Source organism: Phocoena sinus, chromosome 9, assembly GCF_008692025.1.
Source record: "Phocoena sinus isolate mPhoSin1 chromosome 9, mPhoSin1.pri, whole genome shotgun sequence".
Lineage (NCBI taxonomy): Eukaryota > Metazoa > Chordata > Mammalia > Artiodactyla > Phocoenidae > Phocoena > Phocoena sinus.
In genome coordinates, this window is record NC_045771.1 from 23,028,478 (window position 1) to 23,044,906 (window position 16,429).

Consider the following 16,429-nt stretch of genomic DNA (forward strand, 5'->3'; position numbering starts at 1 on the left):
AGGGGGACTAAGGCACTTACTTAGGAGGAGGGCCCCCTATGCATCCTGCAGGGACCCACCTCATTCTCCACCCCTCGCAAAGAAGGACTTGGGAATATAGCCAAGTCCTTCTTCCTCTGGGAGGAGCCCTGAGGAAAGCTCAGAGAATGCCTTGCCTGAAGGGTGAAGGCTCAGGAAGCAAGCTCAAATGACAGATGGCTCAGCTTAAGAGGGCTCTCAGCTCTCTATTCCTCACAGCTGAGAAGGGAAACTCTGGCCCAGCCATCTCCTTACCATGTACTGGGGGAGGCTATACAGCATGCCCTGGTAGAGGATTTCACATGGCGTCTCTGGTACTACCTCTTCCCCCTATGGCAAGAAACATACAGTTTGCCCAGGCCATTTTCCAGTTGACCAAAACCTATGTTTCCTTGGTTGTGGAGGGTGGCAGGAAAAGATATGGGAGTCAGATCAGGATTCCTACCCTAGCTGTGTTAATGATTCATTGTAGGACCTTGGGTAAGTTACTTTCCCTCTCTGAGACCTAATTTCCTCTTCCTAGGATCAGTGGGCTGGTCTGGATGACCTCTGAGGGCTCTTCCAGCCCTGAGAATCTATGATTTTGGTTGTCATGTCATCTGGAATCAATCCAGAATTCTTTCTATGTCACTCTTGCTAGGTCAGGAGTCAGAACTCCCAGCAACGCAGTGATTAAGAATCCACCTGCCAATGCAGGGGACACGGGTTCGAGCCCTGGACTGGGAAGATCCCACATGCCGCGGAGCAGCTATGCCCGTGCACCACAACTACTGAGCCTGTGCTCTAGAGCCTGTGTGCCACAACTACTGAGCCTGTATGCCTAGAGCCCGTGCTCTGCAACGAGAAGCCACCACAATGAGAAGCCTGTGCACCGCAACGAAGAGTAGCCCCCGCTCACCGCAACTAGAGAAAGCCCACAGGCAGCAACGAAAAATGCAGCCAAAAATAAATAAATTGATAAAAAAAAAAAAAAGAACTCCCACCAAGGAGTTGGCTCAGACTACTGCTTTGCTGGACATACTTGGGCTTAGCTCAGGCCACAGGTACGCCTGGGACACTGGAACTGACACCCCACACAGAGGCACTTCCTATGGTGTCAATCTGAGGCCATCTGAGAGCTCTGGGCTGCTCCAAAGTCAGAAAGGAGAGGTAGGTGACTCAACAGAGAGGGTTAATAAAGGCCTGGAGAGGCAGGAAGGGGTATTAGCAGGGAAAATTTTAGGTGGAAACTATTTTCTTCCCTTCTCCACTACCCTCTACAACATCCCTTCCTCCTTTCTGACCAGGCTCCTCATGCACAGCTCTGTCCTTGTGATGACCCCACTTAAGCCCTTTATCAGAGTAGCCCTTTATCAAGAGGCTACTCAGGCCACTGTCATCTTTGGCCAGTGCAGTCCTTCCTCCACCCCCAGGTCGCTCTATTACAGGACAAGGGTCACTGCCATGAGACCCTGAGGCAAGGAGGAGTAACTAGGCCCCTTCTATTCTGCTGCTTAAATGGATAATAACCCTGGCAATCCTGCATGTTTGCCTTGCTGTTCTCTAAAAGGCCTATTTCATACATTCTCCCCTCTCTTCAAACCAATCCCCTCATCCCACAGCCCCTCAACAGTTGCTGACCCTACCTCTCACTTCACGGACAAAACAGAAGCAATCAGACAGGCACAGCCTCATTTTCTCAACACCAAATCTATCAGAGAGCCTCTACCTTCCTTCTTGACATGAAGGATGAACCACCCATGCTCCTATCAAAGGCTACCCTCCGCTGGTGCTCACACCCTTTTGTTTTATCGAATGCATCAGTTCTATAATTCTCCTTTCTCCTGGATCAACCCTTTTAGGACATAAACACACTCCAGTATCTCCTAGCTATAAAACATTCCATTGACCCACATCCTCCTTGCGCTACCACCCCATTTCTACCTTCCTTTTCACAACAGAACTTCTACGTGGTTTGTCTATGTTGACTAAGTCTACCTCCTTTCTTTACATTCCCTTTTCAATACACTCCAACTAGGCTTCCGGCCCCACCACTTCACTTGAGGTTGCTCTTATCAAGGTCACCAGTTATCTCTATGTTGCCAAAGTCAATGGGCACCTCAGGTCTTATCAAGCACCATTTATTAGCAACGTTTAACATAGCTGATCACCCCCTTCTTCTTGAAAGACTTTCTTTTTTTTAAATAAATTTATTTATTTTATTTATTTATTTTTGGCTGTGTTGGGTCTTCGTTGCTGCGCGCAGGCTTTCTCTAGTTGTGGTGAGCGGGGGCTACTCTTCGTTGCAGTGCACAGGCTTCTCATTGCGGTGGCTTCTCTTGTTGCAGAGTACGGGCTCTAAGCACGTGGGCTTCAGTAGTTGTGGCTCACGGGCTCTAGAGAGCAGGCTCAGTAGTTGCGGCGCACGGGCTTAGTTGCTCCACCGCATGTGGGATCTTCCTGGACCAGGGATCTAACGTGACCCCTGCATTGTCAGGCGGATTCTCAACCACTGTGCCACCAGGGAAGCCCTGAAAGACTTTCTTTGCTTAGCTTTTATGGCATCACAATCTCCTGGATTTCCTCCCACCTCACTGAGGGTTTTTTTTTTTTGGCTCCTTTCCTGAATCATCCCATCCTTGACATATTGGTGTGCCCCAGGGCTTTGTCCTGGGTTCCATTCTCTCTCTATCTTTACTCCCTCCTCAGGTTATCTCAGCCAGTTCGATGGCTTTTAACATTGTCCATGAGTCAACAGTTCCCAAATTTATTTCCCTAAGTCAGTCCTCTCTCTAGAACTCTAGACCCATATACCTAATTGCTTGGCTGCTCTGCATGGGTGTCTAATGGACATCTAAATCTTAGTACAACCAAAATAGAACCCTTGATAAGACAGAACTCCTAGGAATTCCCTGGCAGTCCAGTGGTTAGGACTCCATACTATCACTGCTGTGGGACCAGGGTTCAGTCCCTGGTTGGGGAACTAAGATACTGCAAGCCGCACAGCACGGTGCCCTCAACCACAAAAAAGAAAAGAAATGAAAGAAAAAGAAAAACAGGGGGGAAAAAACACATTAAAAAAACCCCAAAAACAGGGCTTCCCTGGTGGCGCAGTGGTTAAGAATCTGCCTGCCAATGCAGGGGACACGGGTTCAAGCCCTGGTCTGGGAAGATCCCACATGCCGCGGAACAGCTAAGCCCGTGCGCCACAACTACTGAGCCCGCACTCTGCAACAAGAGAAGCTGCCGCAATGAGAAGCCCGCGCACCGCAATGAAGAGTAGCCCCCGCTTGCCGCAGCTAGAGAAAGCCTGCGCGCAGCAATGAAGACCCAACGCAGCCAGAAATAAAAATAAATTAATTAAAAAGACAAAAACAAAAAAACAGAACTCCTCATCTTGACAAATGGTACTTATTCTTGATTGCCCTTTATGTCTCTCTATCCACAGCCAATTGAACTGCAACTCCTGTCAGCTGTACCTCCAAAATATAAACCAAGTTCATCCACTTCTCCCTATCTCCACACTTCCTCCCGCCATCTAAAACACCATCATCTCTCACCTTGACTATTTTAAGAGCTTCCCAACCTCCCTGCTTCCACTCTTTCCTCATCCAGCCTTTACAAAGTAGCCAATGGTTTTTATTATAAAAACACAGATCATGTCACTCCCCAGTTTAAAATCTCCAAAGGCTTCCCTTTGTCACTTGAATCAACTTCAAGCTCCCTATCTTCGCTTAAATGTCCTGTGTAAAGTGGCCCCAGGCCACCTCTCTGACCCCATCTCAGACAACCTTCCCCCTCCCCACTGTGCTCCAGCCACACTAGCCTTCATCCACTTACCTCTAACATTCTGAGCTTGCTCTCACCTTCTTAATAAGTCTGTTCGCTCTGCTTCAAATGCTCTTTCCCCTGATGTTCTTACGGCCAGCTCCTTCTTATACCTCAGATCTTAGGTAATTACCACCTTCTCAGAGGTCTACATACCCTGACTGCCCAATCTAAAATAGTCTACTACATGATATGTCACCCTATTTAAATTTTCTTAACCATATCTACAATTCTCTGAAAGTCTTCTCGTTTCCTTAATTATCGTTTTTCTCCAACATTAATGTATTGTGAAAGTAGAGACTTTGCTTTGCCTAGCATACAGTAAGAGTCCAACAGCATGCACACGAGTTATGCGACAGCACTGCAGACAGATGTCCTCCTGTGCAGGATTCCACTTGACTCACCAAAGACATGGGGCACTTCTCTAGCTCCTCCTCATTCTTGATCTGAACATCTGCGATGGAGATGTACTTGTGCTGGGAAACATAAGACATCAATAAGGGGCTGAGGGCCTCGATCACGTGTGTACCAGTGATCATTTCCCCAATGACAAGGAAATGTCCTGTTTATGGGTCTGTCAGCCCAAATACACTACGCACCCTTTGAAGGCAGGAGCCTTATTTACCTTTGCATCATGAACAGCAGCAAAGTGCTTCAATACAGTGTTTATTCCATATTTCCATGTTTGAAGGGCGCAAATACCTTAGCATTTACCTTCAACCAAAGTGCAAGGGGAGGGACTTCCCTGGTGGTCCAGTGGTTAAGTCTCCGTGCTCCCAATGCAGGGGGCACGGGTTCGATCCCTGGTTGGGGAACTAAGATCCTGCATGTCGCATGGCACAGCCTTTCAAAAAAACCCAAAAAATCGTGCGAGGGGAAGCCAAGAATAGGCCCTTGCCCCTGGACCACTGCCCTGAGAGTTTTGCTGCATGTGCCTGTATGTGTGTCCGTGTGTGTACAGAGTGATGATGATGGGGTGGGGTGGGGATCAAGGTCTGTGCAAGGAGCTCTTACTCGTGCACACACACACTTTGGATACAGAGCAGACTGCTACTCAATCCTGGGCCTGTGGAAGTTAGTGATCCTCTAAGGAAAGAGAAGGAAAGGAAAGGAAGCAATAAGTGGGAAGAGAGAGAAGGGTGGGAGGAGGGAAAAGGAATGAGAGGAAGAAAGGAGAACTTGTTCATCTATCTAAACGTAGGACACTGAGTAGGTACGGAGAGACCTGATTCTTTACCTCTTTGGCCAAAATGCCTGCGGAGGAAGTACAGAATAACAGGTTCAGAACGTGTCTGGTGGAAGAGCACCACCCAGGACCCAGGACCCTAGTCATCCAACTTGCCTTGATGGCTCCCTATCCCTGAAGACTGAGAGCCCACCCTGGTCACCTGCTTGAGGGTCTTCACACTCTCATGGATGGGCCTGGGTAATCCAACCAAGGTATCCGTGTCCCTGTGAAATGCAAGACACACCAGATCATAAGGGTCAAAAGCAGAGAGAATTACCAATACCCCCTGGAGTCATGTGGACCATGCCACTTTCACCATCTGGTACCCTGGATCTTTCTCTGCAAGTTACCAGGTCCCCCATCGTTGCTTCAGGACACAAAAAGAATAATGGTACAGGGAAGTGTCCCTGAAAATTAGGATTTCTGTATAGTCTTTTGGGAACTCACTTTGTCTGGGAGCAGGTTCCTACTTAAAAGGGCATGTTGCCCAACACTTCTGGCAGTGAAACGGTAGCAACAATGGTTTCTCAGGTTTTGTAGTGACGAGTGAGGATTCAAGAGGGTGGGGGAATGGGGAAAGATCTGTTCCAACCATGTCGCTTCTTCACAGAATTCTGGCCCATTACAGAAGGGCTTGCAGGGACCATCTAATAACACTGACAAGGAAATTGATGTTCAAGAGGGAAATGACTTGTTGCTCAAGGTCCTACACCTGGATGAGAACATAAAAGTTCTAGGAAACTGGAAGGAAAAAACTCCATGGCAAGAACCCAAAGCAGTCACTGGGAGCTGCCCATGGCTCTGGGTTGTATAATCACGACCAGGCAACATCTCTCACTCTAGGCCACCCGCTCCCGTGGCCCTCTAAAAACCACTCTATAGCCAGTTCTGACCATCCAGTCACTTACTGCCCCAGAGTGAATCCGATGAACTTGTTCCTGCTCATCTCCAAGAAGTGTTCAATGTCCTTCTGTCTGAGAGGATGGTGGAGAGACAAATCCCAGAGAAGGAAAGAAAAGCAAACCTTGAGAGAAGGACCCTTACTGGGCTCCTACTCCTCCAGTTGGAGAACTGGAACAGTAAGGGAAGACAGCAGGGAACTTCAAACCCAGGAGTTCCGACTCCCAGACCAGCTTATTGAGCCCTGAATACATAGACCACTCCACCCTGGGCCTCCAGTGACTGAAACCCCGAAGCTCAGGGTGCTTGGTGTTATCAAACCTACCTGACCTTTGGGGTCCATGGTAGGCCCTTGGGAAAGGCCACCCGCTCAGCAGAGAGGGGTGCCTGTGAGGGTGGAGGTGGTACTAGAGGGTCCTGCTCTAGCAAGTCTAACTCTCCATCCAAGGTACGCTCTCCATCGCCAGCAGACTCCTCTTCCTCCTCTGTGGCTGGTTCCTCAGTCTTAAAGAGATCTCTTTCGTTGTAGATGTCCAAGCTGTCCTGCTTAGTAAGGAGTTGCTGGGGGGTTGGAGGGGAGTAGGTGGAAGGAGAGAGGGAAGGTGTGCAGAGATCTCACCCTGGGCATCCTTGTCTAAGACCACCCCAACCCACAGGCTGCTAGACTTCAGGGAACATGGAAGTAAGAACCCATCTCTAGTGAGACCTTTTCCTTCCCATCTCAACCCTACTGTGCCCACCAGGCCCAATTCCAGGACAAGCAGCTCTCACACAACCACGCCAATGGCTGGGAAACAGAGCATCGATAATCCCAAAGTCACAGTTACTTAGCTTTCAGAAAGCACTGATGCCTTTTTTTTTTGCCAGCACTTTCCTTCCTAATTATGCTCTACTTAGGTGAACATTCAATTAGTTTGCCTTCTGTGAGCATACACCAGCTGGCTGACTGAGGAAGAGGAGGACAGAAGCTTGCTGCTAGGCAGAGGGAAGCAAGTATGGAATTTTTTTTTTTTTTTTTCAAGTATGGAATTTTAAATCTTGTCACAGAAAGAAAAAAAGATTGGACAGAAATAGGCCAAAAAGTTAACAGTGATTGCCTCTGGTTGTTAAGATTGTGGGTGACTTTTTTTCCTCCCTTCTTCACATTTTTATATTTGCTCTAAATTTTCTATAATGAGTAAGCATTACTTTATTCAACAAAAAAAATAAAGGTTAAAAAAATCACATTGCAGATAATGTAGACTAGATTACTGAGTGTGACTGTCTGAGCCTGTCACCTGTAGTCGGTGAACTCAAGTAGATCAGGCAGGTAAGTTCATGGGAGCATGGTCAGCTCTCAGCGCAACTTGTCATTGTGACCTTTCTAGGGATGCAGACTATAGAACCCTAACCAGTCATCTTGTAAGTGTAAGCCTCTGGTTCCAAGGCCAGATAAGAGCATGGCTGGCTCAGAGTAAATCTTACTGCGAAGACAATGATAAAGTGCCTCAACCAGGTACCTATGCCCAGGATTATACCCCAACTGTTGTTCAGGGTGCTAGGGAACTCCAAGCACTGAGGTCTAGGCCAATGATCCTTAGCAAGACATGGGTCTATGATGTGATATCACAATGTTACATCTTGACAGCCCAGGACCCTGTCAGGGCTCGGGAATAGAGGCTGAAGTATAGACTCCAAGATTTCAGGTTGGTCTCAGGGCCAGTCAGGGGCAGGAGAGCTGGGTCATTTACTGCTCTTTCCTACCATATCCAGAGCTGCTTAGAATCTTGAGTTTTGGCCAGCTAGTGTCACAACACTACTGTCTGCTTTAGTCCATACCCTTCGAGAACCACGGCGGCCTCGCAGTTTGGAGGGTGGTGGTGCCAGCTGAGACTCCCCCAGGTCGAGAGTGTAAGAGGGCGGGGAGGCAGCACGCATGCTCTTCACCACCTGGATACTGTCCTCAGCCAGTGGAGGCAGGCCTAATTCTTCCCGCTTCTGTACTTTGAGAGCCTGCAGCTGCTCAAATCCACCGAGGGTAAACTAAGGGTTAAACGGGAAAGGGGCACATAAGAGAGGAAGGGAGGGAAGTCAGAGGGAGCAAGGTCAGGGAAGCATGCATGGAGAGGAAGAGCCACAACCTCCAGTCCCCTCAGACCCCCTCCGTAATTAGGAAGTAATAAAACAGGAGGAGGCAAAAAATGTGGTCACCATCCCCAGTCTCAGAGATGGTTACTAACCCTCAGAGCTCAGGGGTCAGGATAAAGCATTATTTACTAACCCAGGGCTGGAAACATCACCAGAAATAAGGAAAAGGACCACTGGGGGCCTCCACTGAAAAAAACAGGAAAATGTACCCCCTTTTAAGGAGCAGATCTAGATACTATAACCCCCCAGAATCACTCAAGGCCTGCCCTGGAGGGTATGCTGTTCAGCCAGTCAGAGGAAGGATAGGGTTGAATAATTAGTAACAAAACTGCAACCATACACTTATGAGGACTTCATTTTTTAAAAGCAAATCCTCTATTTATCTGGATGGAGAGCAGGCACTAAACCTCACATTTTACAGCTAGAGAAACTGAGACACAGAGAATTGCCCGAGGTTTCTCAGTATCAGCAGAGGCCAGATCTCCCAACTCTCAGCCAGGGTTCTTTCCATGAAACATTAGCTCTACCAGGAGAAGGTGCAATGACACCCCAACTCAGAAAGTGGCATCTCCCATCAGTCCAACAGAAATAGGTAACCTACTCTGAAACAGAACATCTGATTTCTCTAGGACAGCCTTACTGTCCCTCCACTGGCTAACAGCTGCCCTATTCTTCTGCCTAGCTCCAGCCTCCTGGAATCAGACTAGAAGAAACTGAGGTGGCAGAGGGCACTGCTGATCTGATGAGATGGGAGAGGGGTGAATCAGCCACTCACCATGACTACTTTCCAGAGCAGAAGCAGGACCTTCTTTATGGGGAAGTGGGGAGCCAGGCCGCTGCAGAACTTGGTGACCATAGAGAAAAGCAGAAGGGCAAAAGGCTCCTCATTATGCATGGAGAAGCCTGGGGGTTGTGGAGAGAGGCAAGTGAGAAAGTGAGGATGAAGCAGCTGAGACCCAGTCCCTGTAACCCTGTTTCTGGACGCTGAGGAAGGCACTCACCTTCCCGCAAAGAATCTGAGTACTTGGTCCTTAGAAGGAGGCTTAGAGAGCTCCCAGAGTGAACCCCCCGAGGGCAGGATAAGGGAGGTCATGGAGTTAAAATGGCATAGTTCCCAAAGCTTGGGGGTGGATATCAAACTAGAAGTAACAGTAATAAAGATAATCAACCGTAATAAAGATGCTTCCTGGCTGAGGAACTCAATGCATTTTGTAGATCACAACTCACTTTCCCACATCAACAAATATAGTATATATTTTAAAATCCCAAAGGCCTTCATATCTTATCCCTGACTGATGACAATACCAACTCATATTTTCAAGGTAAGTCAACTCATTTTCTTCATGTGGGATTTGTGATCGAATGGGAGAGGGATAACTATTCCCATTTATAACCAAGGAAACCAAAACCAAGATATAGAGAAGACATATGACTGGGCCTAGCTCATAGACACAGGGGCAATCAAGCCAGACCCTCAAGCCCACCACAAAGTATCTCTGTCCTAAAAGAAGGGATGTTAGTTCTAAAAAAAAAAAAAAAGAAGACGAAGAAGAACTGTCTGTCTCTCCTAGGCAGATGCTATGCCTCCCCTCTGCCACAGGCACCTCGAGTGCCACTTCTTACTCAGTTCAGTGCGGAAGGTCTCCCGGGCTGTCCTCCACCCGTAGGAGTCTGTCTCTCGCTCCAGGCGGATATTTTCCACCATTAGGTACATGACACTCAGCAGCACCCTGAGGTTATAGAAGGGTCACAAGAGGTTCCCAAGGCAGTTTCCAACCTATAGATCTCAGGGATGGTCTCTGTGGTGGCCCAACCCAGTGGAATTAGCAACTTCTAGTGGCCTGGGTGCGTCTGAAATTTGGGCAAAGGTAACCCATTGCTAACGATCCCCTGTTCCAATCCCATGGGCAGGCCCACTCACCGGAGCTCTGTGCTATCAGCAATGGAGATGGCTGGTTTCCGAAGAGCACTGCTACAGGCCTGGCTGTTGCTGCCACAGGGATGAGGGAGAAAACAGGAACCCGTAAGGCCTCTTTACTCCGTGTTGCACACTTATCATATGCACAAACATGAGTACCTGCCATTCCCTGGCTATGTAGCTAAAGAAATTGGTCTAAGGTAGAGAAGCCCATAGAATTCTCCTGCCACCTAGACAAACCCTTATCTGTGGTGAAGACAGGCAAGGGCAGGGTCTATGATATTTGCTCCTCTTAAAATCCCTGCTGTTTCTAGTACTGTGCTGGACACAAAACAGATGCTAAGCAACACCTGGTGAATAATAAACAGAATTTGCCCCACTAAAACTCCTGGGTGATAGGCATGAGACAATATGAGGGGTCACTATAGTGGTAGCAGCAGATAAGGCCACCTCTAGAGCTGTAACCATGAGGAAAAGAACTGGGCACAGCAACAGGAATTGGTCCCATCCATCTTGGGTCACGTTCTCAGGTAGAACAGCTTCCTTCATGGAGTCCACAGTTAGGCTGAGCTAAGAAGGTATTTGGATACAAAAGCAATACAGGATCGGCCCCTGAGGCCCAGGATTGAAGCTGTAAGTGGGGCAGAGCCTGCTGATGAGCCCAACCTTAGGGAGCAGGACAGGCTATCAGAGACCATGGCTGGATGGAGGGGGACTGTCAGTGAGCTTTGGAGGAGGTGTGAATAGACCCAGCTTTCACAGAGGGCTCTACAGTGAGGGAACCAGTATAGGAGATGAGGCACCCTTCAAGGAAGGGGGTCGCCAGCCCTCCCCTAAAGCTTCTCACTCGATTTCCATGTGGAGTAGCTCCAGGAAGGCCGAGAAGGTCCCCATCTGATAGAGCAGGAAGCAGTTGTACCTGGACCAGTGGAGTACATCGACTTCTGAATCACATTCCCCAAAAGTGCCTAAAGGACCAGACAGTGCCGCAGGGGTTGAGGAGGAGGGGGTTATCCCAGTTCTTTCCACCCTGCCCCATGATCTGAAGACTATCTCCCAACACTCTGTCCAACAATTAGGTTTACAAAGGACAAGTGCCCCCCAGAACTTCCTGGAATGAGGCAGGGGAGAGGAGAAGCAGTCTCCAGGGTTAGGTCCAATGTGCTCATCACTGGTTTGTCTTAAGTTTGAGTTCCCTGAGAAGCAGATCCAGAGATAAGGATTCAAGTGCAAGTAGTTTATTTGGGAGTTGACCCCAGGAACCATCGGTAAAGAAGTGGGGAAGTGAGATAGGGAAGAGAAGGCAGCCAAGAGCTCAATCCCAAGTGGGGAGAAGCTCTGGAAAACATAAAACAAACAACTCAGAATCATCCCACCCAAGAGGGGTGAGGTGGTCAAGCTGCTCATCCACTAACCCCTGGCAGTCACTGAGGAATGCTGCTGGACTAGGGGAGAACATTAATTCCCTAGCACTTCCTGGCTGCCCCATGTGGGCTGCACAGAAAGCCCTCAGGCAAAAAGATGAAGGTACTGGCAGCTGGAACTTGGCCAGAGTGCCAGACCCAAGAGATAGGCTTGGGCACTGCCTTGTTTACTGCAGTCGTCCCTTCACCAGATGTCCACTCTCTTTCTTCTCCATTTATGATTTTTCTTTTACAGTTTTTTTAGCTCCCAACTAGTTGGTTCTGCCAACAGTCCTCTTATTTCTGACCTCAGGGCTTTCTTTTACTACTCCAGCTAGGCTCATTTTTCTTTCCAACACCTGGCTAATAGGTCTCTTCTGGGAAGCTTTCCTCAGTTAATCTCATTGAGTTCTGATTCTCCAAATTACTCACAGCATCCACTCCTCCTGCTATGTTGGCTTGGACCTTCTAAATGCCAATGAGAAACAATGCAGCGGGTCCACGTGTAAATTGGTGGCACCCTCCCTGCCTCCTCTCAGTGTCAGAACCAGGCCACAGCTGGTAAAAGAAACCTCCATGCTCAGCTGGTGGTACACTGTCAGCTCTGGCCACAGTGACCCTCTTGCTAGTCTCCACATAGGATTACAGCCCAGGCTAAGGAAAAAAAGAACCCTATAAGAAATCCTGGCATGTCTGGAAAGAGAAAGGCCGATTTCAAGGGATCCAGAACAGTACCTACCATCATCTCCTCATCTTTCGCATAAGCACAAGGTTACTTCTAGCACATGACAAGATCTGTCCTCAAGAGGCAGGAACCTTGCTTTCCCAGCGTGGCTTGCCTCATCCTAGTCCTGCTAACACCATCTCTCTCTCTCTAGTGTCCACCCCTCTCAAGTTGGCAAAGCTGGCCACTCACCTTGGGCCAGGTAGAGAACAGCTCGGGCCACCTTCAGTCGCCGTTCCCTACTGACCACCTCCAGCCGGTCCAGGAGTCCCATCACATAGGCCTTCTGGGCATCTTCCTCCAACTCCAGCCACTCCTTACCCTGCACTGGGAACAGAAGGCCATACAGATCTGGTGTCAGCTGTTGCCTCCCCTTCCTGGAAAGGCTCCTGATGATAGCATATGTACTTCTGATCTCAGCCCCCCAATAAATTCTTCTCTTCGAAAGCTTTCCTTGTTTAGCTGAGAAAGAATAAGTGATGGGAAAAGTAAAAAGCCCAAATGTTCTGGCCCACTCCAGAGCCTCATCTTCCTCCACATCCCCTCCATTTCCGCTTCCCCCTCCCCAGCCTATACAGTTCTATCTCTCTGCCTTTCCTCAAGGAGTTCCCTCTATCTCCCTATGTATCCAATTGCTATTCATCCTTACAGGTTCAATACAAAATCACCTCTTTCCCACTAATGCTCCAGCCAGAAGCTCTGTCCCCCATGATACGTTTTACTTCTCTAATGACACTTCCCATTTTCCTCTTGGCCTCAGCTAGTTTTGTGACATACACATCTCCCCTCTGCTATCTGACTATAATTTCTTTAAAGATACTGTAAATTCACCTTCACCCCTGCCTCCTGCATCTCTGGCACAAAATGGGTACTCACCACACATTTGCTGAGTTGAACACTGAATTGCCACTGACCAAGTAAGGAAATGGAGGTCTGAGTGGATCACAGGGTGGGCACATGAAATTATTACCAGATGCTATGAGGAGTGAGGCAGAATTGGAGACAGGGATTGAAAACTAAGGTCGAAGACTAGGCTGGGCACAGGGTTACCAGGCAGCAGGGAACCAGTCCAGCCCCACCTCCCCATTCCTCTGTTCTCTGGGCCCTTGACATCAGGGAAAGGGACCCAGTTCAGGCTTCTCTTGCTTCCACTCCGTGACCTCTCCACTTGAGATATAGGAAACTCTGTGTCCCATATGCAAAAAGGAATAGAGAAGTTATATGGCTATGGAGAGGATGAAGAAGGATCATACTTTATTTTAGGCTTTTTCTAGATCAGCCTTGAATATCATGGAGAGAAAAAGCAGATCTCTATGAATAAGGGTCTGGGATCACCTTGGCTCTTGAAGTCTTCTTCAAAGCACCTCCTGTTAGTGGTGAATTCCGGGTGTTCAGTGTAGCTATACAATTCTGTGGCAGGAAAGATAGGATAGAGTCACAAACATTCAGCAGATCCTTACAGAAGGGGCCTGGGGTGGAGAAGGTGGCATGAAAGAGCTAAAGCTTCCAACACATTCCTGTGTCCAATTCAATCCAGAGTCAGCTTCCTCCTTTTCAGAGCAGTTAAAAATAGCCACTTGTGTCCCTGGGTGATTAAACCATCAAACCTGTCCTCCTCCTGCCAGCTGGCTGCTACAGCAGAGAAGGCAGGCTCCGACATTTGGTGAGGGCCAGGAGGAGGGCTGGAACAGAGAGGGCTGAATGTCATCACTGCTGGTTCTTAGGGCTGCAACCCCTTCTGCTTGTCAACCCAGACTGGGACTAATCCTGTCTCTAGGGAAAAAGGGGGCAACACAACTCCTGAAGTTTAGAGGCAAGATCCTTGTGCTATTCAAGGAGCCAGTTCATTCTCTCCCTGCTGAGTTTCCTCGAAGGGTACAGAAGTTTATGTTCCTGCCCACGGCCACCCGGGCAGAGGCAGAATCAAACCATACAGAAGCAGCTTTGATTGCCAAAGGGCGGCCTGTGCCCAGGAAAATCTAACTTTGCTGACAGCAGCCTCTCAATACAAAATGCAGACAGCTTATGAGAAATAAAAATGTCCTTTCCTACACACACACACACACACACACAGCAGAACATTACACAAGTATGCTCACCTTACAGAGAACAAAGAAGTGAAGTCATTAAGCCAATAGGTGCTTCCTCAAAACTCTGTTCCCTAACTAAGACCCTTGCTGGAAATTTAACAAGGTCACAGATAATACAAAAAGCAAGAGAAATTCACTTATATTCCAGTCAGCTGTCTAATGGTCAAGAAATACCTTGTCTGGGAGCCAGGGCTTTTGAGTCCTGAGTTCCAGAATCCTGGAGTGACCAGAAACAAATCCCAGCTCTGTTTGTTAAATTCTTCAGTCATTAGTGAGTAGTGTAGATATATATATTTTAAGAGTAGAGCACAAACCCAGTTAAAACAGGGAGCAAGGCTCTTAGGTACTGAACTTTGCTTTTGTCTTATTTTTAAAGTTTAGATCATGAACTTTCATATACTACAGGTAAATACAGAGTACATAAAAGACACTGCGTTTATCTTCTACTCAGATTAAACAAATGTTAACACTTGTCATATTTGCTTCAGACAGCTAAAGTCCCCTCTTCCTTCCCAGTCTTATTTTCCTCTCTAGAGATGATCACTATGATGAAACTGGTATGTATGCTTCACATGCCTAGTTTTATACTTTTAGTACATATCTATGTGCCTGTAAACAACACGTGATATTGTTCTGTTTTTCAAGTTTTTATCCAAGCAGTATCATACTGTATAAATTATTTTTTCTTAGAAGCATTTTTTATTATGTCTTTCAATAGCTTACATGAAAAGCAGTGTGATGAACACATCCATTCACTTAACTGACACGGTTCTCAATCAAGTGTGCCACTAGACTTCCTAGAAACATCTTTTAGACTTGTGTGTTCAAGCAGTTTTTTTGATGCCTGTATAAATTATTTTGTCACCGTTTCTTCTCCCCTTTAATATATTTTTAATATTTATTGACACTGAAGCATATTGATATAGATCAATTATTTTAATGACTATACAGTAGCCTAATATACTGATATACTGCAGTTTCTCCATTCCCCTACTAAGTTGTTTTCAATTTTTCACAGTGGCGACAATAAACATTTTTGTAAGTGTTTTCTTGGGCCCAAGAATTTCTTTAAAGTGTACATCTAGAATCGTTGGGTCATAATACGTGTGAATTCGACTTTGCTAGATATAACCAAACTGCTTTCCAATTCTATACTCTGTTCCCTCATGCCAAGCCATGTATAAAAAGTACTCATTTCTCTGTACCCTCACCAACCCCAGGCTTTTAAATTTTGCATCTGATGATTGTTGAATAATATCTCACCATTTTAATTTGTTTTTCCCCATTTCCTAACATAATTGAATATCTTTTCATATATTTACTGACCACATGGTTTTCTGTTCTGTGAATTCCTATTCATATTCTTTGACCATTTATCTATAGTCTCTATTGGGATGTTCATTTCTTTCTCTCTCTATGTGTGTGTGTACGTGTGTATTCATATTTTGGATTCTAACCCTTGGTTAGTTATTAAACTTAGCTCTCTATTTCTGTCACTCATCACAAAATTTATTCCCTATGTTTATTCACAAGAACTTCTTTAAAAGCATTTGTCTCTTTTCTCTGAAAAAGCCTGTCTTAAAGTGTCACTTTCATGTGACAGAATATTTAACTTTCACATAATTTCCACCCAAAGCTCATTTATTAATAATTGGCATTTGTAGCACATGTAACACGGAGGCCCTTAATGCAAGGAGACCACGTTTAGCCAAGCTAAAAATCCAGAGAGAAGCAGTCCAGCACTGAAAGAAGAATGGGATCACTCAACCCCAGCTCAGAAACATCCAAGCAGAGCTCCACTGTGATGGATATAGATGACATGTTCAGCTTTGCTCAGCTGGCCAGTTGTCTACACAGTTTTTCTTCAGACATTGCTGAGACTTTAATAAGGGGCAAGTATTAGGGGAAGGGGGTGAGATGGACGTAGAATAGAAAAGGAGAGAGAGATGGAATGGGAAAGCAATGGAGTGGGTGGCAGAAAGGGGCACCCAAAAGATATGGGTGACTATGGGAAGAGAAAGAAAGGAGAAATGGGGAGAAGGTGGAGAGAAAACAGATTTGAGAGTGCACCAAAAGAGAATTAAAGAAGGGTGAGCAGAAAACAGGGATAGAATGAAAGAATGGAGAATGTCATACATAGCCAGGGAAGCATTCACAGAAAGAAATGTGAAAGCAAACAAAGAGATACTGACCACTGGAAGGTGTAGAGAAGTG

General features: G+C 46.9%; 1 protein-coding gene across 8 annotated transcripts in view; it reads right to left on the reverse strand.

Annotated features, from left to right (window-relative positions):
* Window positions 1-16,429, reverse strand: part of STRIP2 (striatin interacting protein 2) — a 56,926-nt gene that overhangs the window by 34,171 nt on the left and 6,326 nt on the right. For 7 of the 8 annotated variants that reach the window (XM_032643610.1, XM_032643607.1, XM_032643606.1 and 4 more), the window contains exons 3-14: window positions 13,461-13,535; window positions 12,318-12,452; window positions 10,846-10,966; window positions 10,002-10,070; window positions 9,704-9,810; window positions 8,856-8,983; window positions 7,772-7,975; window positions 6,279-6,514; window positions 5,962-6,027; window positions 5,214-5,277; window positions 4,230-4,301; window positions 274-348 (exon numbers count right to left, since the gene is read on the reverse strand). In XM_032643610.1, coding sequence (XP_032499501.1) covers window positions 274-348; window positions 4,230-4,301; window positions 5,214-5,277; window positions 5,962-6,027; window positions 6,279-6,514; window positions 7,772-7,975; window positions 8,856-8,983; window positions 9,704-9,810; window positions 10,002-10,070; window positions 10,846-10,966; window positions 12,318-12,452; window positions 13,461-13,535 — 1,352 coding nt within the window. Of the gene's footprint in view, window positions 1-273; window positions 349-4,229; window positions 4,302-5,213; window positions 5,278-5,961; window positions 6,028-6,278; window positions 6,515-7,771; window positions 7,976-8,855; window positions 8,984-9,703; window positions 9,811-10,001; window positions 10,071-10,845; window positions 10,967-12,317; window positions 12,453-13,001; window positions 13,311-13,460; window positions 13,539-16,429 lie in introns of those variants that run through there. The other variant, XM_032643611.1, reaches the window with a different exon arrangement.